The sequence below is a fragment of the Antennarius striatus genome, unplaced genomic scaffold, assembly GCF_040054535.1.
Source record: "Antennarius striatus isolate MH-2024 unplaced genomic scaffold, ASM4005453v1 scaffold_35, whole genome shotgun sequence".
NCBI classification, from domain to species: Eukaryota; Metazoa; Chordata; class Actinopteri; order Lophiiformes; family Antennariidae; genus Antennarius; species Antennarius striatus.
The window spans coordinates 5,760-21,300 of NW_027172347.1; the positions used below are offsets into that span (position 1 = coordinate 5,760).

The 15,541-nt window shown below is 41.7% G+C and overlaps 1 protein-coding gene across 1 annotated transcript; it reads left to right on the forward strand.

Moving 5' to 3' along the window:
• Positions 1 to 1,389: 1,389 nt before the first annotated feature.
• Positions 1,390 to 10,026, forward strand: LOC137591963 (band 3 anion exchange protein-like). Its single transcript, XM_068309857.1, has 11 exons — positions 1,390 to 1,647; positions 2,182 to 2,323; positions 2,695 to 2,827; positions 5,355 to 5,427; positions 5,606 to 5,648; positions 5,752 to 5,921; positions 6,223 to 6,456; positions 6,517 to 6,645; positions 6,752 to 6,946; positions 7,437 to 7,667; positions 9,925 to 10,026. The coding sequence occupies exons 1-11, from the start codon at positions 1,390 to 1,392 to the stop codon at positions 10,024 to 10,026; spliced, it is 1,710 nt and encodes a 569-aa protein (XP_068165958.1).
• Positions 10,027 to 15,541: the final 5,515 nt, after the last annotated feature.

Genomic DNA, 15,541 nt, shown 5'->3' on the forward strand with positions numbered 1-15,541 from the left:
TCATAACTAACACCATGTTCGAACACAAGGATGCTCACAAGTGTACCTGGTACCAGAGCACCCTGGGTCGGAGGTCAATGATCGGTCTTGTGATCGTATCATCTGACCTTAGACCGTGTGTTTTGGACACTCGGGTGAAGAGAAGGGCAGAGCTTTCAACTGATCACCACCTGGTGGTCAGTTGGGTCCGTTGGCGGAAAAATCCTTTGGATAGACCTGGTAAGCCCAAACGAGTAGTGCGGGTGAACTGGGAACGTCTGGGGGAGGACTCTGTCCGTGAGGCCGTCAATTCACACCTCCCAAAGGAACTTCTCATTTATCCCTGTGGAGGCTGGGGGCATTGAACCTGAATGGTCGATGTTCAAAGCTTCCATTGCTGAAGCTGCAGCTAAGAGCTGTGGTCTCAAGGTCTTGGGTGCCTAAAGGGGCGGTAACCCTCGAACACCGTGGTGGACCCCGGTGGTCAGGGAAGCCGTCTGACTGAAGGTGGCCTTCAGGGGCATGTTGTCCCTGGGGACTCCTGAAGCAGTTGCAGGGTACCGACGGGCCAAAAGGTCTGCAGCCTCGGCTGTGATGGAGGCAAAACAGAGGGTGTGGGAGGAGTTTGGAGAGGCCATGGAGAAGGACTATCGGACGGCACCAAAGTTGTTCTGGAGGAAGCGGTGGAAGATGAATGGATGGACATGTTAAAAACCGGCCATGTTTTCTCTTGTGGAACAGTTAATGTACACCACCTGCATTGAGCAGGTGGTGTACATTTATTGATGTTTTACTGAAAATATTTTTGTAATGACTTTAGTGCCTGGAAAAATGTTATCAGTTGAATCTCTTCACTCAGGCTGCAGGTGATGTCCATTCAAAAAGGGCAGCTGTCCTTAGAGCACTTTGCCTCTACCTTGGTGAGGATGATGGACATCTGATCCATGATTATATGGTAAGTTTAATGCTCTCAATGTAACCTGTATTTAAGATTCTGAAGTAGTTTTTCCTGTATCTTTGGCTCCCCCCCCAGGTTTCTTCAGTATACAGCAGAGGTGCATGTTGCGTTAAAAAGAATGATTTGCTGTTACAGTGCACCATTCTAGAATCTTTGACATGTAGCAATGTTTCTTGTCCAAGTTAGTATAGTAAGATGTTTTGTCCCTGTTGATTATACGATAGAGCCAGCCATAGAGTTGAAGCACAAAACTACACCTTGGAACACACAGTGCACATAAAACACGTGATGCACAAATTGACAGTGCCCTGATTGAAATCGGAAAATGTACAATGTATTGTAAAAATGTTTTTTGTGGCAAAGCATTGTAATGTTTCCCTTTTCTCCTATTTACTTAAAATATACAGGACGTCGAAGGAAATGCCATCCTGACTGCCATGCAGAAGTGAGCCATGGGCATTTACGTCATCGGCAAGGAGAAGGGAGATCCTGGAGATCATGATTATATAGGAATTTATGTTGATGGAGAAATCATCCTGGACAACATTGGTTCTACAGCCCAGGCTTGTGCAGTGATGCTTGGAGTGATCTACCCATTGAACCTGGCCTACCCCATGGAACTAAGACGCTATGACAAATTTGTTCAAAAAGTACTCACGGAAACGGATGGGGACAAGCTTTCCCCCAAAGTCCTTGGACTAAAGAACAAAGTTAGTGTTGAACTGTAAAACTTCTTTGGCCACAATTGTTTTCTTTGGTGTTTGTGAAAGTGGAAAGGTAAGGTTAATGTGATTTGTTTTGATTGTTTTCCAGGTGTGGCCCACTGTGTATGGTTTGTTCAATGTTAAATTTTTGTTTCATATTAAAGTTGGTTGTCTAAATACATTTTGTGGTTCTGTGTGACGTATGATAGCTAAAAATATAGCATTACAATCAGCTGAATACAAAAAGATACTTTAAAATCAATTAAGTTATTTAAATACTATTATAAAAATTAGAAAAGCATACATTATTTACTTATATACACTTAAAATGGATTTAATTAGACTTACTAAGGAAACTTGTGTTAAATCTACTCAAAATAGTTTTGGAGGAGTTACAGAATATAATTTAATTGAATTTACTTAAAAATTATTAGTTCAATCAACATAATAAAAATATCCAACTTCAGACAAAATCATTTCATGCAACATCTTACAATGTTTAAATTAGGTTCATTCAACAAAACATTTTTTTGCCTCCAGATGGACGTAGAGGAGGAGATAGAGTCGGTCAAGGAGGAGGAGGAGACAGGGGAGGGTCACGAGGGTGGGGTGTTGGAGTCCTCAGACACCTCCTACCCCACCTTGAAGAGCCTCATCCAGCTGTGGCGCAGCCTGAATAAAGGTTTGTGAGGATCATTGTCAACACATTAATTATTTGTACTTTGATTGGATTTCATGTTGTAGTTCTACTCTAGAGGAAGAATGACACTTATACTTCACCTTACAAATACCAGAAAACAGATTATTTTATTCTTTATTTTAAATTATTAAAAGCACAATAAATAAATATGAGGGGCATTGCCACAAATTAATACGACCGATTTAATAAAATGCCATTCGCCTTTACCAATAATCAGCATATACAGTAAGTGATGCCTAAACTTTGAAGCTTTGATATTCATATTCCAGTAATGTAATTCAAACTATGTCTTTATCTCTCTCCCCACAAACCAGAACCATGAACTCACTTTTTTACATCTTTTTCCACAATAGGTGTGACAATTTTCAGCCTTGGAGAGAAGACCTTGAAAAGCGTGGCGGAGAAGATTGTCAATGAAATGGTTAACAAGAAGATCAGACCTCGGGACCGAAAGCGCATGCTCCAATCTCTCCTTCAAAGCTGCAGGTATCTTCTGAGACATCACCAAACACTGACTCAAACATAAATGACCTACATTTAGGCTTTCAGCTGATGCTGTTATCCAAAGCTGCAAATGACACTGGAAGATTTCAGTGTCTTTCTAAGAGAAAGCTAAACAGAATATAAAGCATCAAACCTTTAATTATGAAACGCTGTCTCGGGCGACCAAGTCACTCTGCCTGTTTACTTAGGTCTTTTATTAGAGGTGAACACTGTCATGTAGTGAACTCAGTTCTCTCTAGAAGGACATCCGGTTCCTAGATTTTCATTTGCTTGTTCCATAAGGCAAGAAAAATGGGAAAAAAATAAGAGCTTGATTAAGAATAAAGCCAAGAGTGTTTGTTTTGCTTGGGTCCATTTTTATAGTGTATGCTATTTTTATCTAGATATTTTTCGTTTGGAAGCATCTTTTAATTTTTAAATGGGGTGGTCATAAGCTACTCAGGAAAATCAAATCAATTCAACATATTCCTACTGATAGTAATTGTGATGAACTTCTTTAAATGCTCTAAGTGTTTTATCAGATAATTATTTAGTCCTCGTGTCGCTGTTTACAAGCAGCAGCAATGATTGAAACACTCAGCTGAAGAAACCAAAGCTCTCATCCTCTTTTCAGTCCTCTCTAATAATGACCACTGGTTCAGCTGAGGTCCGTCGACCTGATACAGCTAGAGTCACAGCAGAGGGTATTTATCCAGATGAGTTCTGGGGCCAGTGTGGTTTAAGACTCTAACCTTTCCATTGCTATTTTTTGTGTCATAAATCATGGATAAATGTTTATCAGGGGTGACTGAACACCACTGCACTGGCTTGTCATACTGCATTCAGTCACGTACGGTATTCCTTTGGTGCTTAACCATATCACAAATGTGTCCTGCTGCACCATCCACACTCAGAGCAGCACCACTGAAAAGCCCACAATGTACAAAGATACTTACAGACCCATCAGGGAAATATGACTGTGATGTTCTGTGGCAGATTTAAATACAAAAGCATCCCACAAAAACGGATGAAGAAAGTTCACTTTACGTAGCTTTTAGATAACAGCAGAGATTAAAAACAGAACAGTCTGTCAGACTAGCAAATGAAGGAACAGGACATCACATTTCTGAGTCTGCATAATAAGGTAAAAGTACAAACAGGCAGGTCAGGTGTAACATAATTCAGATATGCTCAGAGGTCAAGCAGACCATTGGACAACCTGGCAAGGAATGATTGAAAATGGGTTGGTATTCAGTCAACAATGAGAGACTAATAAGGGGAGGCAGTGAGAAGGGAAAATCTGGTGAAGAGAATGAGCTGATGTAAGCATGAGCGGTAGGCTCTGAAGTGGTAGGACAGTTAGGGATAAGGCATAAAGACAAATAGAACTGTTATATATAGCTAGCTACTGTATATTGGGTTTGTGATATGCAGAGAGGAGTGCATGTATGTATCTGCACGCAGGTAAAACAAGACTACCACTCTTCACACAGATAGCACAACATAATGATTGTGTTCACTGGTGTTTAAATATCTGCGCTGCCGAGTTAAAACTAAAAAGATCTGCATGCTTCAGTCAGCCTTCAAAAAACAACTAATGCTGCTGAGTTACATCAAAACTCAAATTCATAACTTTCATGTCATAGCAGGTCACCGGTGAAATGCTATTTGCAAGTATTCTATTAAATGAAGTGCAAAGTCTAACCACCCTCAGGACGCCGCGGTGAAATGATGCATAAATAACATATGAAACAATTTTATCATAAAAGCTGACTTTATGGATGCTGGAGATGCCATAAAGATTGTTTTATTAACCAATAAAACCCCTGTCTTTATTTGACCATGAAGGATCAAGTGAGTGACAGTCTGGCACTATTTTGTAAATACCTTGAAATACCTAACAAAATTGCATCCTACTACAACACAAACCTCGATTGTTGTTCAGATGAGTTCAAAATATAGTAGACGGAAGTGTAACTCTCACTTTCTCATATAAGAAAAGTATAAATCATTTTTGTCAAACTAACAAAGCTGTCATGGGTGTGGTTTGGACCCAAATACAGAACACCCAGGGATAAGTCCACTTTCATAGCTTTAATCAGCAAAATCCTAATCAGAAGATCAGGCAAGGAACGATCAAACAGGCAAAATTCAGGAAACGAGCAAAAATAACACGGAAGTCGAAGAAACCTGAAGAGTAGGATGAGTAACTAACAACCTGGCAGTGAACTGAGGTGAGCAGAACATGAGTAGAGTGGAGCCTGAGTGGAGATGACGGCAGCAACACAAGTGACAGGAATGAGTGGATTGAGTTGGAGTGAATTGAGGATACAGAGGACAGGAGGGAAAACTGGAACTGGGAACATGACAGAAGCCGATTTCAAAAGTATTTCATCTCATCTCATTCATTAATTTCTAATCGCCAGTGATGTTGAAAGACTGCAGGGAATAAATAATCTATCAATGCTGTCACTAACTCTTCAGTGTGACACAAAAACACCCAGTAACACATGTGGTTTTCTCCCCAAAGCCAATCAGATGACCTGGTGAGTCGAGCTTCGTCTCAAGGGGTGGACCTGCAGAAGTTTTCAGTCAAAGAAAGGGTAAAATTATCCATTTATGGATAATTCATGTCAATCTGTCCTTGATCTGATGTCATAACAATGATAAGATCATGACAGTGATCATGAATTGTCAAATGTTTGGTTGTAAAATGTAAATCATAAACTGTACATTGTACATGTACAATGGCTCACCTCTGTTAATTCTCTGTTCCCTCAGACGGACGGATCCGACCTCGTGGAGGCCTCCATGGTGCTCGTGGGTGAGCTAGTGTCTACGTTGTTTGCTTGCATGTTTCCATGTGTTCCTTTGCCTACGTGTGTGGGCTTATTTAAGAGTTTGACATTTCTGTCTGTTTGAACTAGGAGCTTTGGACTTTCTGGAAAGACCCACTGTTAAGTTTGTGCGTCTGAAGGAACGTGAGGTGCTTGCCTCAATGCCTGTATGCTTTGTCTTTGTCATGGTGGGCCCCACCGAGGGTGATTTAAACTACCACGAGACTGGTCGTGCTATGGCAGCCCTTCTGGCTGATAAAGTGAGTGAACTTTCCTTTTTTTTTTAAACAAACTTGTATATGTATGTGTGAGCAGTGACACAGTGACAGAACTCATAGCTATCATTTGACAATTTTATATTCAGTCATTGATGCATAAATCCAAAGTCTTGATTGAGTCCCAAATCCTGTGGGGACTAAACCTAGTTTTAATAAACAAATTAGACCAATTTTAATATTTTGTCAATATGGCATGATGAGTTAAATGTAGGTGGACTTAACTACTGCTGTGTGGTATAAATTCAGTGAAGATTCTATTCCTCCTACACTATGACCATCCCAGGTGTTCAATCAAGCAGCCCTTCAGGCAAATAGTGCCAGTGAGCTGACGGACGCTGTGCGCAACTTCATGGATTGGAGCATTGTCATTCCACCAACTGAAATCCAGAATAAAGCGATGCTCACCCCTATAATCAGCTTCCAGAAGAAACTACTGAAAGACAGGCTTCAATCCACCAGTTCTCGTAGGGGTGAGACTCATTACACCCAATATCACATACAAAAATTCCATTTTTTGGTGGACCTGTTTGTTAATATTGGATTGTTGCATTCAAATATTTGTTTTTTTCTTCCCTAGTTTCCAACTCTGCTACACCTCCACCTGAAGAGCATTCAGGGGATCCTCTTCTTCTTTATTGCAGCTCAGCCCATCCTAGTCATTGGTTTCACTGGTCCTCTGTTACTGTTTGAAGAAGCCTTCTTCACTGTAAGTTATACAGAGAACCCTATCCGGATCTGATTGAACTTCAGTTTTGCTTGGTTTGTCCATATGATCATACCAAACTCAACTTATTCTCTTGTCTTTCATTCAGTTCTGTCAGTCTGAGGACATTGAGTACATTGTAGCGAGAGTGTGGGTTGGATGGTGGATGGTTATCATCGTTGTGGTGACTGTAGCCTTGGACTGCAGCTTCCTGATGCGTTATGTCTCGAGATTCACCCAGGAAATCTTCTTCATCCTTATTTTCCTCATCTTCATCAAAGAAACCTTTGCCAAGCTAGCAATGGTAAACCTACCTTCACCCACCAACTGACATACTGCATCCATCCAAATAGATGGGAAACATTAAATGTTTGTGATTGTACTGAACTTTCTCATATCCAGGTTATATGAGTGGATCGAATCCCGCTCCTGCCAGGATGTCACCAGGAGTGTGAGCTGACGGTGGGGGGCGTCAGGTCACCTCCCAGCCACTGCCGAGGCGCCCTTGAGCAAGGCGCCGTCCCCCCTACAAGCTGTTCAATTTGGGGCACGTTCAGGAAGCCGCTGCCCGTCACTCTGCTTTGTGATGTGTGTAGTTTGATGTGTGTACTAACTGCATGCTTACAGGCCCCCTTGGTATTCAGTCATACTGTGTTCAGGGGGGCCTGTGTATACACTGACTGTTAACTAACACAAAAAAAAACATGTATACACCTGAGTGACAATGTAATTTCCCTGCGGGGATTAATAAAGTATATTTCTTCTTCTTATAATCTTCCCTGTTTTCTCATTAGATATTTCAGGACAACCCAGTGCTTGTGAATTGCGATCATGTAAATTCAACTCCAGAAAATCCCTCGTTCCCAAAGGTGGTAGAGGAACTTGTGTATGACAATGCTACTGGAAACACCATTAAACCGCCTTGTCCCAGCACTGCCCTACTGTCCATGTGCCTCATGTTAGCCTGCTTCTTCATTGCTATCTTTCTGTGTCAGTTCAAAAATGGCACTTTTCTTCCTGGAATGGTGAGTTCCTGGAGATTATGATGTCCATTCACTGTTTCAGTAAAGACTTCTTCATAGTTACACATTAACCCAGTGTCTTCATTTATAAGCCATTTTATTACATGGCGCCGTGCTAAGTGGCGACTATTACAGTAGCTCCTGTGTGTTTCTTTGTTTTTGTATCCTTTCTCTTTCAATTCTGTCCTTTCACCTTTGTTTTTTTTTTACTACCTGTCGTTGCCAACCAGATTGGTCATGACTTTCTTATCCTTTTAAAACTTTTTTGGACATATCCACGACTTTTGTTAGCGTGTACCCATGGCAACCGGAGAGCGCATTGTTTACACCTGACCAGCTGGTGGCGCTGCGTCCAGCTGGGCCGCTGCCCGGAGTGAGGCCGACATCTCTGAGGAGCTGAGGAGGAGGCGTCGGGGCCGCAGAGCTGGGGCGAAGCTGAAGGCGAAGAAGATAAGGTTTCATCTGTCAGTGCCGGCCCCCATCACGGGTAACGTGAGGTCCCTGGGGAGTAAGGTGGACGAGCTCGCCACGCGGTTAAAACCCAGAGGGAGTATCGTGAGTGTAGCGTGATGTGTTTCACGGAGACATGGCTGCACTCGCACACCCCGGACGATGGCGTGGCGGTACCCGGCTTCAGTGTTGTTCGCGCAGACAGAGACGTTATTAGTAAAGGCAAGAAGAAGGGAGGAGGGATTACACTGTATGTGAGTGAGAAGTGGTGCAATCCGGGACACGTCCACGTGAAGGAGCGTCTCTGCAGCCCGGACATCGAGCTGCTTGCCGTGGGAATGCGGCCATATTACCTGCCTGGGCAGAGCAGACCACAACCTGGTCCTGCTGAACCCCAAGTACGTCCTGCTGGTCAAGGAGGCAGCCTGTCCACTCCAAGATGGAAGTGAACTCAGGAGGCTGCTGAGGCACTGCAGGACTGCTTCGACACCACGGACTGGGATGTGCTCTGTAAGCCACATGGGGAGGACATCAACAACCTGACGGACTGCATCACAGAATACATCAGGTGCTGTGAACACACCACTGTGCCAACCCGGACTGCACGCTGCTTCCCCAAAAACAAGCCATGGGTTACGAATGACCTGAAGGAACTCTAAAATAAGAGGGCTTTCAGGTCTGGTGACTGAGGGGAATTGAAAAGAGTGTGGCACGAGGTCCGAGACAAACTGAGGGAGTGTAAGGAGATCTACAGGAGGAAGCTGGAGGCCAAACTCCAGCAGAACAACATGAGGGACGTGTGGTCGGGAATGAAGAAGCTCACAGGGTGCTCAGGGGGACAACGGCAACCATCAGGCGGTCTGGATAGAGCCAACGAGCTGAATATCTTCTTCAACAGGTTCAGTTCACAACCGTTCACAATCACCTGAGGCTGAATGTTAGCAAGACCAGAGAGATGGTGATCAATTTCAGGAAGAAGAGAAGCACGCCACAACTGATCCACATCCTGGGAAAGTATGTAGAGGAGGTAAGGGACTTTGAGTACCTGGGTGTGAAGATCAGTAACAGACTTGACGGGAGTTCCAACATAGATGCTGTCTACAAGAAGGGGATGAGCAGACTATTTCTTGAGGAAGCTCAGATCTTTCAATGTGTGCAGCAAGATGTTGGAGATCTTCTACCAGTCTGTTGTGACCAGTATACTTTTCTTTGACGTGGTCTGTTGGGGGAGCAGCATCAGAGCCAGCGATACCAACGGACTTAACAAGCAAGGCTAGTTCTGTGATTGGATGTAGTCTGGACACTGTGGAGGTCGTGGTGGAGAGGGGGACTCCTAACAAACTTTTATCCATCATGGATAATGCCGCTCACCCTCTCCACCACACACTGGACAGACAGCATAGCTCCTCCTCCAGTAAACTACTACATCGCCGCTGTCGAACAGCAAGGTACAGGAGGTCATTCCTGCCACAAGCCATCGCGCTGTACAACAGCTCTGACATATCAGACAGAATCCCACCACCAGTCTGATGTTTAGATATGGCTTCACTAGGTCCTGTGTATGACCATAGAGCGTCACACTTGTTTATCTATGAGTACTGTTGTTAATAATAATAATAATAATAACAGTATTATTATTTTTAATTGTGTTCATATTGTTAATATTTTTTAATGTTATTATTAATATTATTGCTATCTTTTGTCTTATTTTTTCCTCAATATATATATTTGTTCTATAATAAATCTATCTACAGTATCTATCCAAATGTAAAACTCTTAAATCATGTTTCTTTGTGTGTCTGTTTACCAGATCAGACGTTTCATTGGGGACTTTACTTTGCCTATTTCCATTGTACTTGTGACTGCTGTGGATTTCATCATTAATGATACCTGCACAGGGGTTACTTCATGAATTTCAGTTTCCAAGTCCAGTTCATGCAAATTCGTGCAAACATTTTTGATTACATTTTAAGTGTCAAGTTTGCATTTTGGCTTTAATCATTTTGCTCATTATAGCGTAGAAACATGTTTCACTTCCTAATGTTCTTTCAGCTGCTTGTTCCACGTGCAGACTGTTAGCCAACAACCAAACAGGCAGTTGGCAGCAGAACCAAGGTGACTGCAAGTTGAAAGGGTAAAGTTCAGAAAAGTTACTGACCCTGTCCCGCCTCACACACACCCTCGCTGTACGTATTAACGAGGTGTCATTTTTATGTGAGCGCCGGGCAACAACAGGTTTAAGAGGGCCGGTGTAACCTTCCTGGAGCCTGGAGTGACACACACCCGGGTTATGTCGGCTCAAGGACGGACCTGACGCGAGGGGTGCCAAGATGGCCGAGTGAGTGGACGCTTTCTGCCGAGCTCTGCTAAGTAAGTTAAGTAAACGGTTAAAAACGAAGCTTTTTTGACGCCAATCACCTTCTCCGTCTCTCCAACATTACTCAGCTACTTTTAAGACAGTGGTGACTTCATGTCGGCCCGGAGTGAAAGAAAAAGACCCTCGGACAACGTCAAGCAGAGGCTGACGGTAGCATACCACACTGTATCTAAGGCTGGCAACGTCTTAATTGACAACTGCCACGACTACGTCAACCCCCCCCCGTCACTCTCCCAGTCTCAGACGACGGTATGGATGAGTTTCCACCTCTTCCCATCACCCCCAGCAAATCTCCAGCTCCGAAAAAGGCGACGCTTTCTCCCAACACCCAGGGGCTAGCTAGCCAAAACGATGTAATTGCCACCCTCTCTGCGCTGATCAACGCCAGAAGCGACAACATTGAGAGCATGGTAAGTGCCAATGCACTTAAAATTGAGGGTCTTAAAAAGACTATTGATTTTGTCTGCGAGGAAGTAAAGGCTGTTAAAGGGAAAGTGAGTACACTCGAGAAAAAAGCGGTAACTGAGGAGAAAAGAGTGGACATGTGTCAGCAGCGGATCTCAGAGCTGGAGAGAAACACTCGGAGATTGAACCTGAGACTCTACGGGGTTGCAGAAGATGAGAAAGAGGAACCACGCAAGAAAGTCATTGAAATATGTCAAGCTATCCTTCCAGAGCAGAAGAACAGGATGTCTGACACTGTTGACACTGTGCACCGCCTTGGCCCTAAACGTCAGAATGGAAACAGACCCAGAGGCATCATCATTCAGTTCACCTCGCGACTCAGCAGAGATGCCATCTGGAGAGCTGCTAAATCTTCTCCCTACCTGATGAGCAACAGCCTAAAATTCGCGGAGGATCTCTCCAAAGACGACAGAGAGCGCAGGAGTAAGCTGTGGCCTGACATAAAGAAAGCCCGTGAGGATGGTAAGACGGCCTACTTCATCGGAGGTCGTGGCTTCATTAATGGATCAGAACTTTCTCTCCCTAGTTAAGGAGCAACTTCTCTGCCCTTCTGATGCCTTCATAGACTTATTCCTGGTTCAGGCAGCTACTGAAGACTGTTATAAATAAAGCCAGCTGCTTCCTTTCCAAGTCTTCGTTTACCGTTATAATTCATGTTAATAATGCAGATTTCGGTCCCCTTTTGATACACTCTAAGTGGTCAGAGACTTTATTATTTCCTTATTTGTTCTTGTTTAACACTTAACTTTGTCGCTTTCTTTTGTTTCTCTTAATGCCAGGGGTCTAAGACAGACCTGTAAACGCAAAGCACTTTTTTTGTTTGCCAAGCATCTTAATACTGACTTTTGTTACTTTCAAGAGAGCCACTCAACTACTGCAGAGCACAGTTTCTGGAAATCACAATGGGGTAATGATATCTGGTTTTCTCACGGCACAGAGCACTCTGCTGGAGTCAGCACTCTTAAAAACTCTTTCAGTGGATCTGTACTACACTCAGACAGCGATTCTTTAGGTCACTATGTTTGCCTTGTGCTTAAGTACCTTGATGTTACCTTAATTACTGTTAACATATATGGATATAACACCAAACCTGAGAACGACAAACTTCTTCATTCCATAGAGAGGCGACTTGACTTTTTATTATCGAGATTCCCAAATTCTATCCTTTTAATTGGCGGTGATTTCAATATTGCCTTGGATAATGCTGCTGATAGATGGCCCCCTAGACAGCCCTCCCCCCTTAATTTGAATCTTAAGGCATTCATGCAGAAATTTGATGTTATAGATGTATGGAGAGAGAAATTTCCAGACGAAAGAACCTTTTCATGGAGCAACAGGTCAGGCTCAAGACAATCACGTATTGATTTCTGGTTATTATCCAGCTTTGTTGAAAAAGAGAAAATCACAGTTAAATTCCTTGCTACACCCTTAACTGATCATAGAGCAATTCATATTAATATCCAACTTTCTACTACAGACGATGTACCACTCAGATCTTCATACTGGAAATTAAACTACTCTTTGTTAGAGCATGATGCAGTTAAATCTGAAATCTGTAAATTGATTTCACATTTCTGGAACAAGGCTGAAAGAGAAAGATTGTACAACACCAATTGGGAACTGTTCAAATTTGAAGCAGGTAAATTCTTAAGAAGATATGGGTCGTCAATTTCTAAATCTAAAAGAGCAGAGGAAGAAGAAATTATAACAAAAATCACCTCATTCTTTCAAAGACCCCCTGATGAAATCACTGAAGAGGATAGACTTAATTTTTTAGACCTGCAAAAAAAATTAGATGACATTTATCGTCGCAAGGCAGAAGGTGCATTTATTAGGTCCAGGAAGAGATGGTTAGAAGAAGGGGAACAAAATTCAGCGTATTTTTTTAGGCTTGAAAAACTGCGTGCTAAAACCAACTCCATCCATCAATTAAATATAAATGGCGTCATAACTGACGATGCTAAACTAATCTCGAACTATTGCTGTAATTTTTATAGCAACCTTTATAGCTCACAATACAACCAAGAGCATGCCTCTTTATTCTTAGACTCAATTAAAGACTTACGCATCCTCAGTACTGTGGATAAGGACTTTTGTGACACCGTTTTTACTGTAGAAGAAGTCTCTGATGCCATTGCTGCTCTTAAGAAGAACAAATCACCAGGAAGTGATGGTTTAACCGCAGAATTTTACAAAGCCTTTTCAACACATTTAGCCCCTTTTCTTCTACAGGTTTTCTTAGAAAGCATAGGAAAAAATGCCCTTCCTCCTAGTCTCACTCAAGGTCTTATAACCTTAATTCCAAAATCTAAAAAAGATGTGCTGTCTCTCGATAATTGGAGACCCATATGTTTACTCAACAATGACTACAAAATTGTGGCCCTTATTCTCGCCAAAAGAATTAAAGAGGTCTTAGATACAATAATAGATGAGACTCAGTCGGGCTTTATGAGAAATAGACATATATCTAACAATATTAGACTTGTCCTAGACATCCTTGACTATTCTGAGTTGATTTCTGATGAAAGTTTTGTCCTCTTCCTTGATTTCTATAAGGCCTTCGATACGATTGAACACCAATTCATCTTTCGCTGCTTAAAGATGTTGGGTTTTGGTGAATTTTTTTGCACGGCTATTAAGACTCTGTATGCCAACGGCAACAGTTCAATCAAAATGAAAAATGGCACGACTCCAAGGTTTAACTTGAAACGAGGCATCCGCCAGGGATGCCCCATTTCCCCCTACCTCTTCTTACTCTGTACTCAGATTCTCACAAACCATATCACTAACAGTGCAGTGCAAGGAATCTCTATAGCTGACAAAACTGTTATTATCAGCCAACTGGCTGATGACACTACTCTCTTCCTAAAAAATGCTAACCAAGTCCCTGTTGCTCTTCATGTAATCAATGATTTCTCTAAGGCCTCTGGCCTATGCCTTAATCTGAATAAATGTGAGCTATTAGCTGTTAAAAATAGTAACGCAAATTCCATTTGTAATATTCCTGTCAAAGAAGAAGTCACTTATTTAGGGCTCTTGATCTCTAAAAACCAGAATTCGAGATGCATTTTGAACTTTGACCCGATCATTCAAAAAACCAAAGTTAAACTAAATCAGTGGTTGCAGAGGGACCTGTCCCTTAAAGGCAGAGTCCTTCTCACTAAAGCTGAAGGTATTTCTCGGCTCACCTATGCAGCTCTCCCCATACATCTGGATAATAAAACTATCAGAAATATTGACCGTTTACTTTTTGATTTTATTTGGAAAAATCGTACGCATTATATCAAGAAAGGAGTTGTTATGAACGACTATGAACATGGGGGGCTTAACTTCCTAGATTTTGCTACTCTTAATAATACATTTAAAATAAATTGGGCTCGACACTTTCTCAAAAATCCTGTCTCAATTTGGAACTTCATTCCTCAGTACATCTTCTCTCGCTTTGGTGGTTTACACTTTATTCTCAGTTGTAATTATAATGTAGACAAACTTCCTGTAAAATTGTCAGCTTTTCACAGGCAAGTTCTTCTATCGTGGTCTCTAATCTATAAACATAACTTCTCTCCTCACAGGTACTTAATATGGAATAATAGAGATGTTCTTTTCAAGAATAAATCACTTTTTATGGACAGATGGGTTCAGAACAAAATTCTTCTGGTAAGTCAGCTGTTTAATGGAGAGGGACTTTTGCTTACTTATAGGGAATTTTTATCCAAGTATGAATTTCCTGTTACTCCCAGGGAATTCGCCATAGTGTTTGACGCTATCCCATCAGGTACTTTAATGCTTTTCAGAAATCTTCCCAACCCACCCCCCTCAATCTCCGCACCTAATCCAATTGATTCTCACATAGGGAAAATTTGTTTTTCGACCTTTCCCCGTAATAACAACAGATATATACGTGCTCTATTCCAGAAAGATGTTGTTTGTGTTTCTTATGTTGTTTCTTACTGGAATCGTTTTGTGAATAACATTGATTGGAACAAGGTCTGGATGATTCCACACAAATATCTCATCTACAATAAGGTGAAGGAAGTTTCCTTCAGAATTATCCACAAATACTATCCTGCAAATCACTACATGGTTAAATTCAAAAGGGACATAAATACAGACTGTTCTTTCTGTGTGGACTACCCAGAGACTGTGCTACATCTATTTTGGCATTGCCCTTATACGAAAAAACTTTGGAAGGATATCAGTAGATTCATTATAGACTATGTTTCCAAGGACTTTACCCTATCTTGGGAAAATGTTGTTTTTTGTTTTTATAAGTGCTCTAAGAAAGAGGAAAAGGCTTATTTTCTTATAAATCTGTTAATAATTTTGGCTAAATTTTTTATTCATAAATGTAAATTCAGCAAAAAAAACCCTAATTTTATTCATTTTCTTAAAGATGTCGAACAATATATACAGCTTATTGACGGCTCTGACAACAAAAAAGCTGTGAAGACCTTAAACATATGTTCCGCTTTAGGTGTTTTTGTATAATGTAAGGACATGTGATCATACCCCCTGGCAACTCTTTTATATGCTCTCTGTTTGTATTGTATACTGTTTTTGTATGCTGTACTGAATTTTCTTCAAT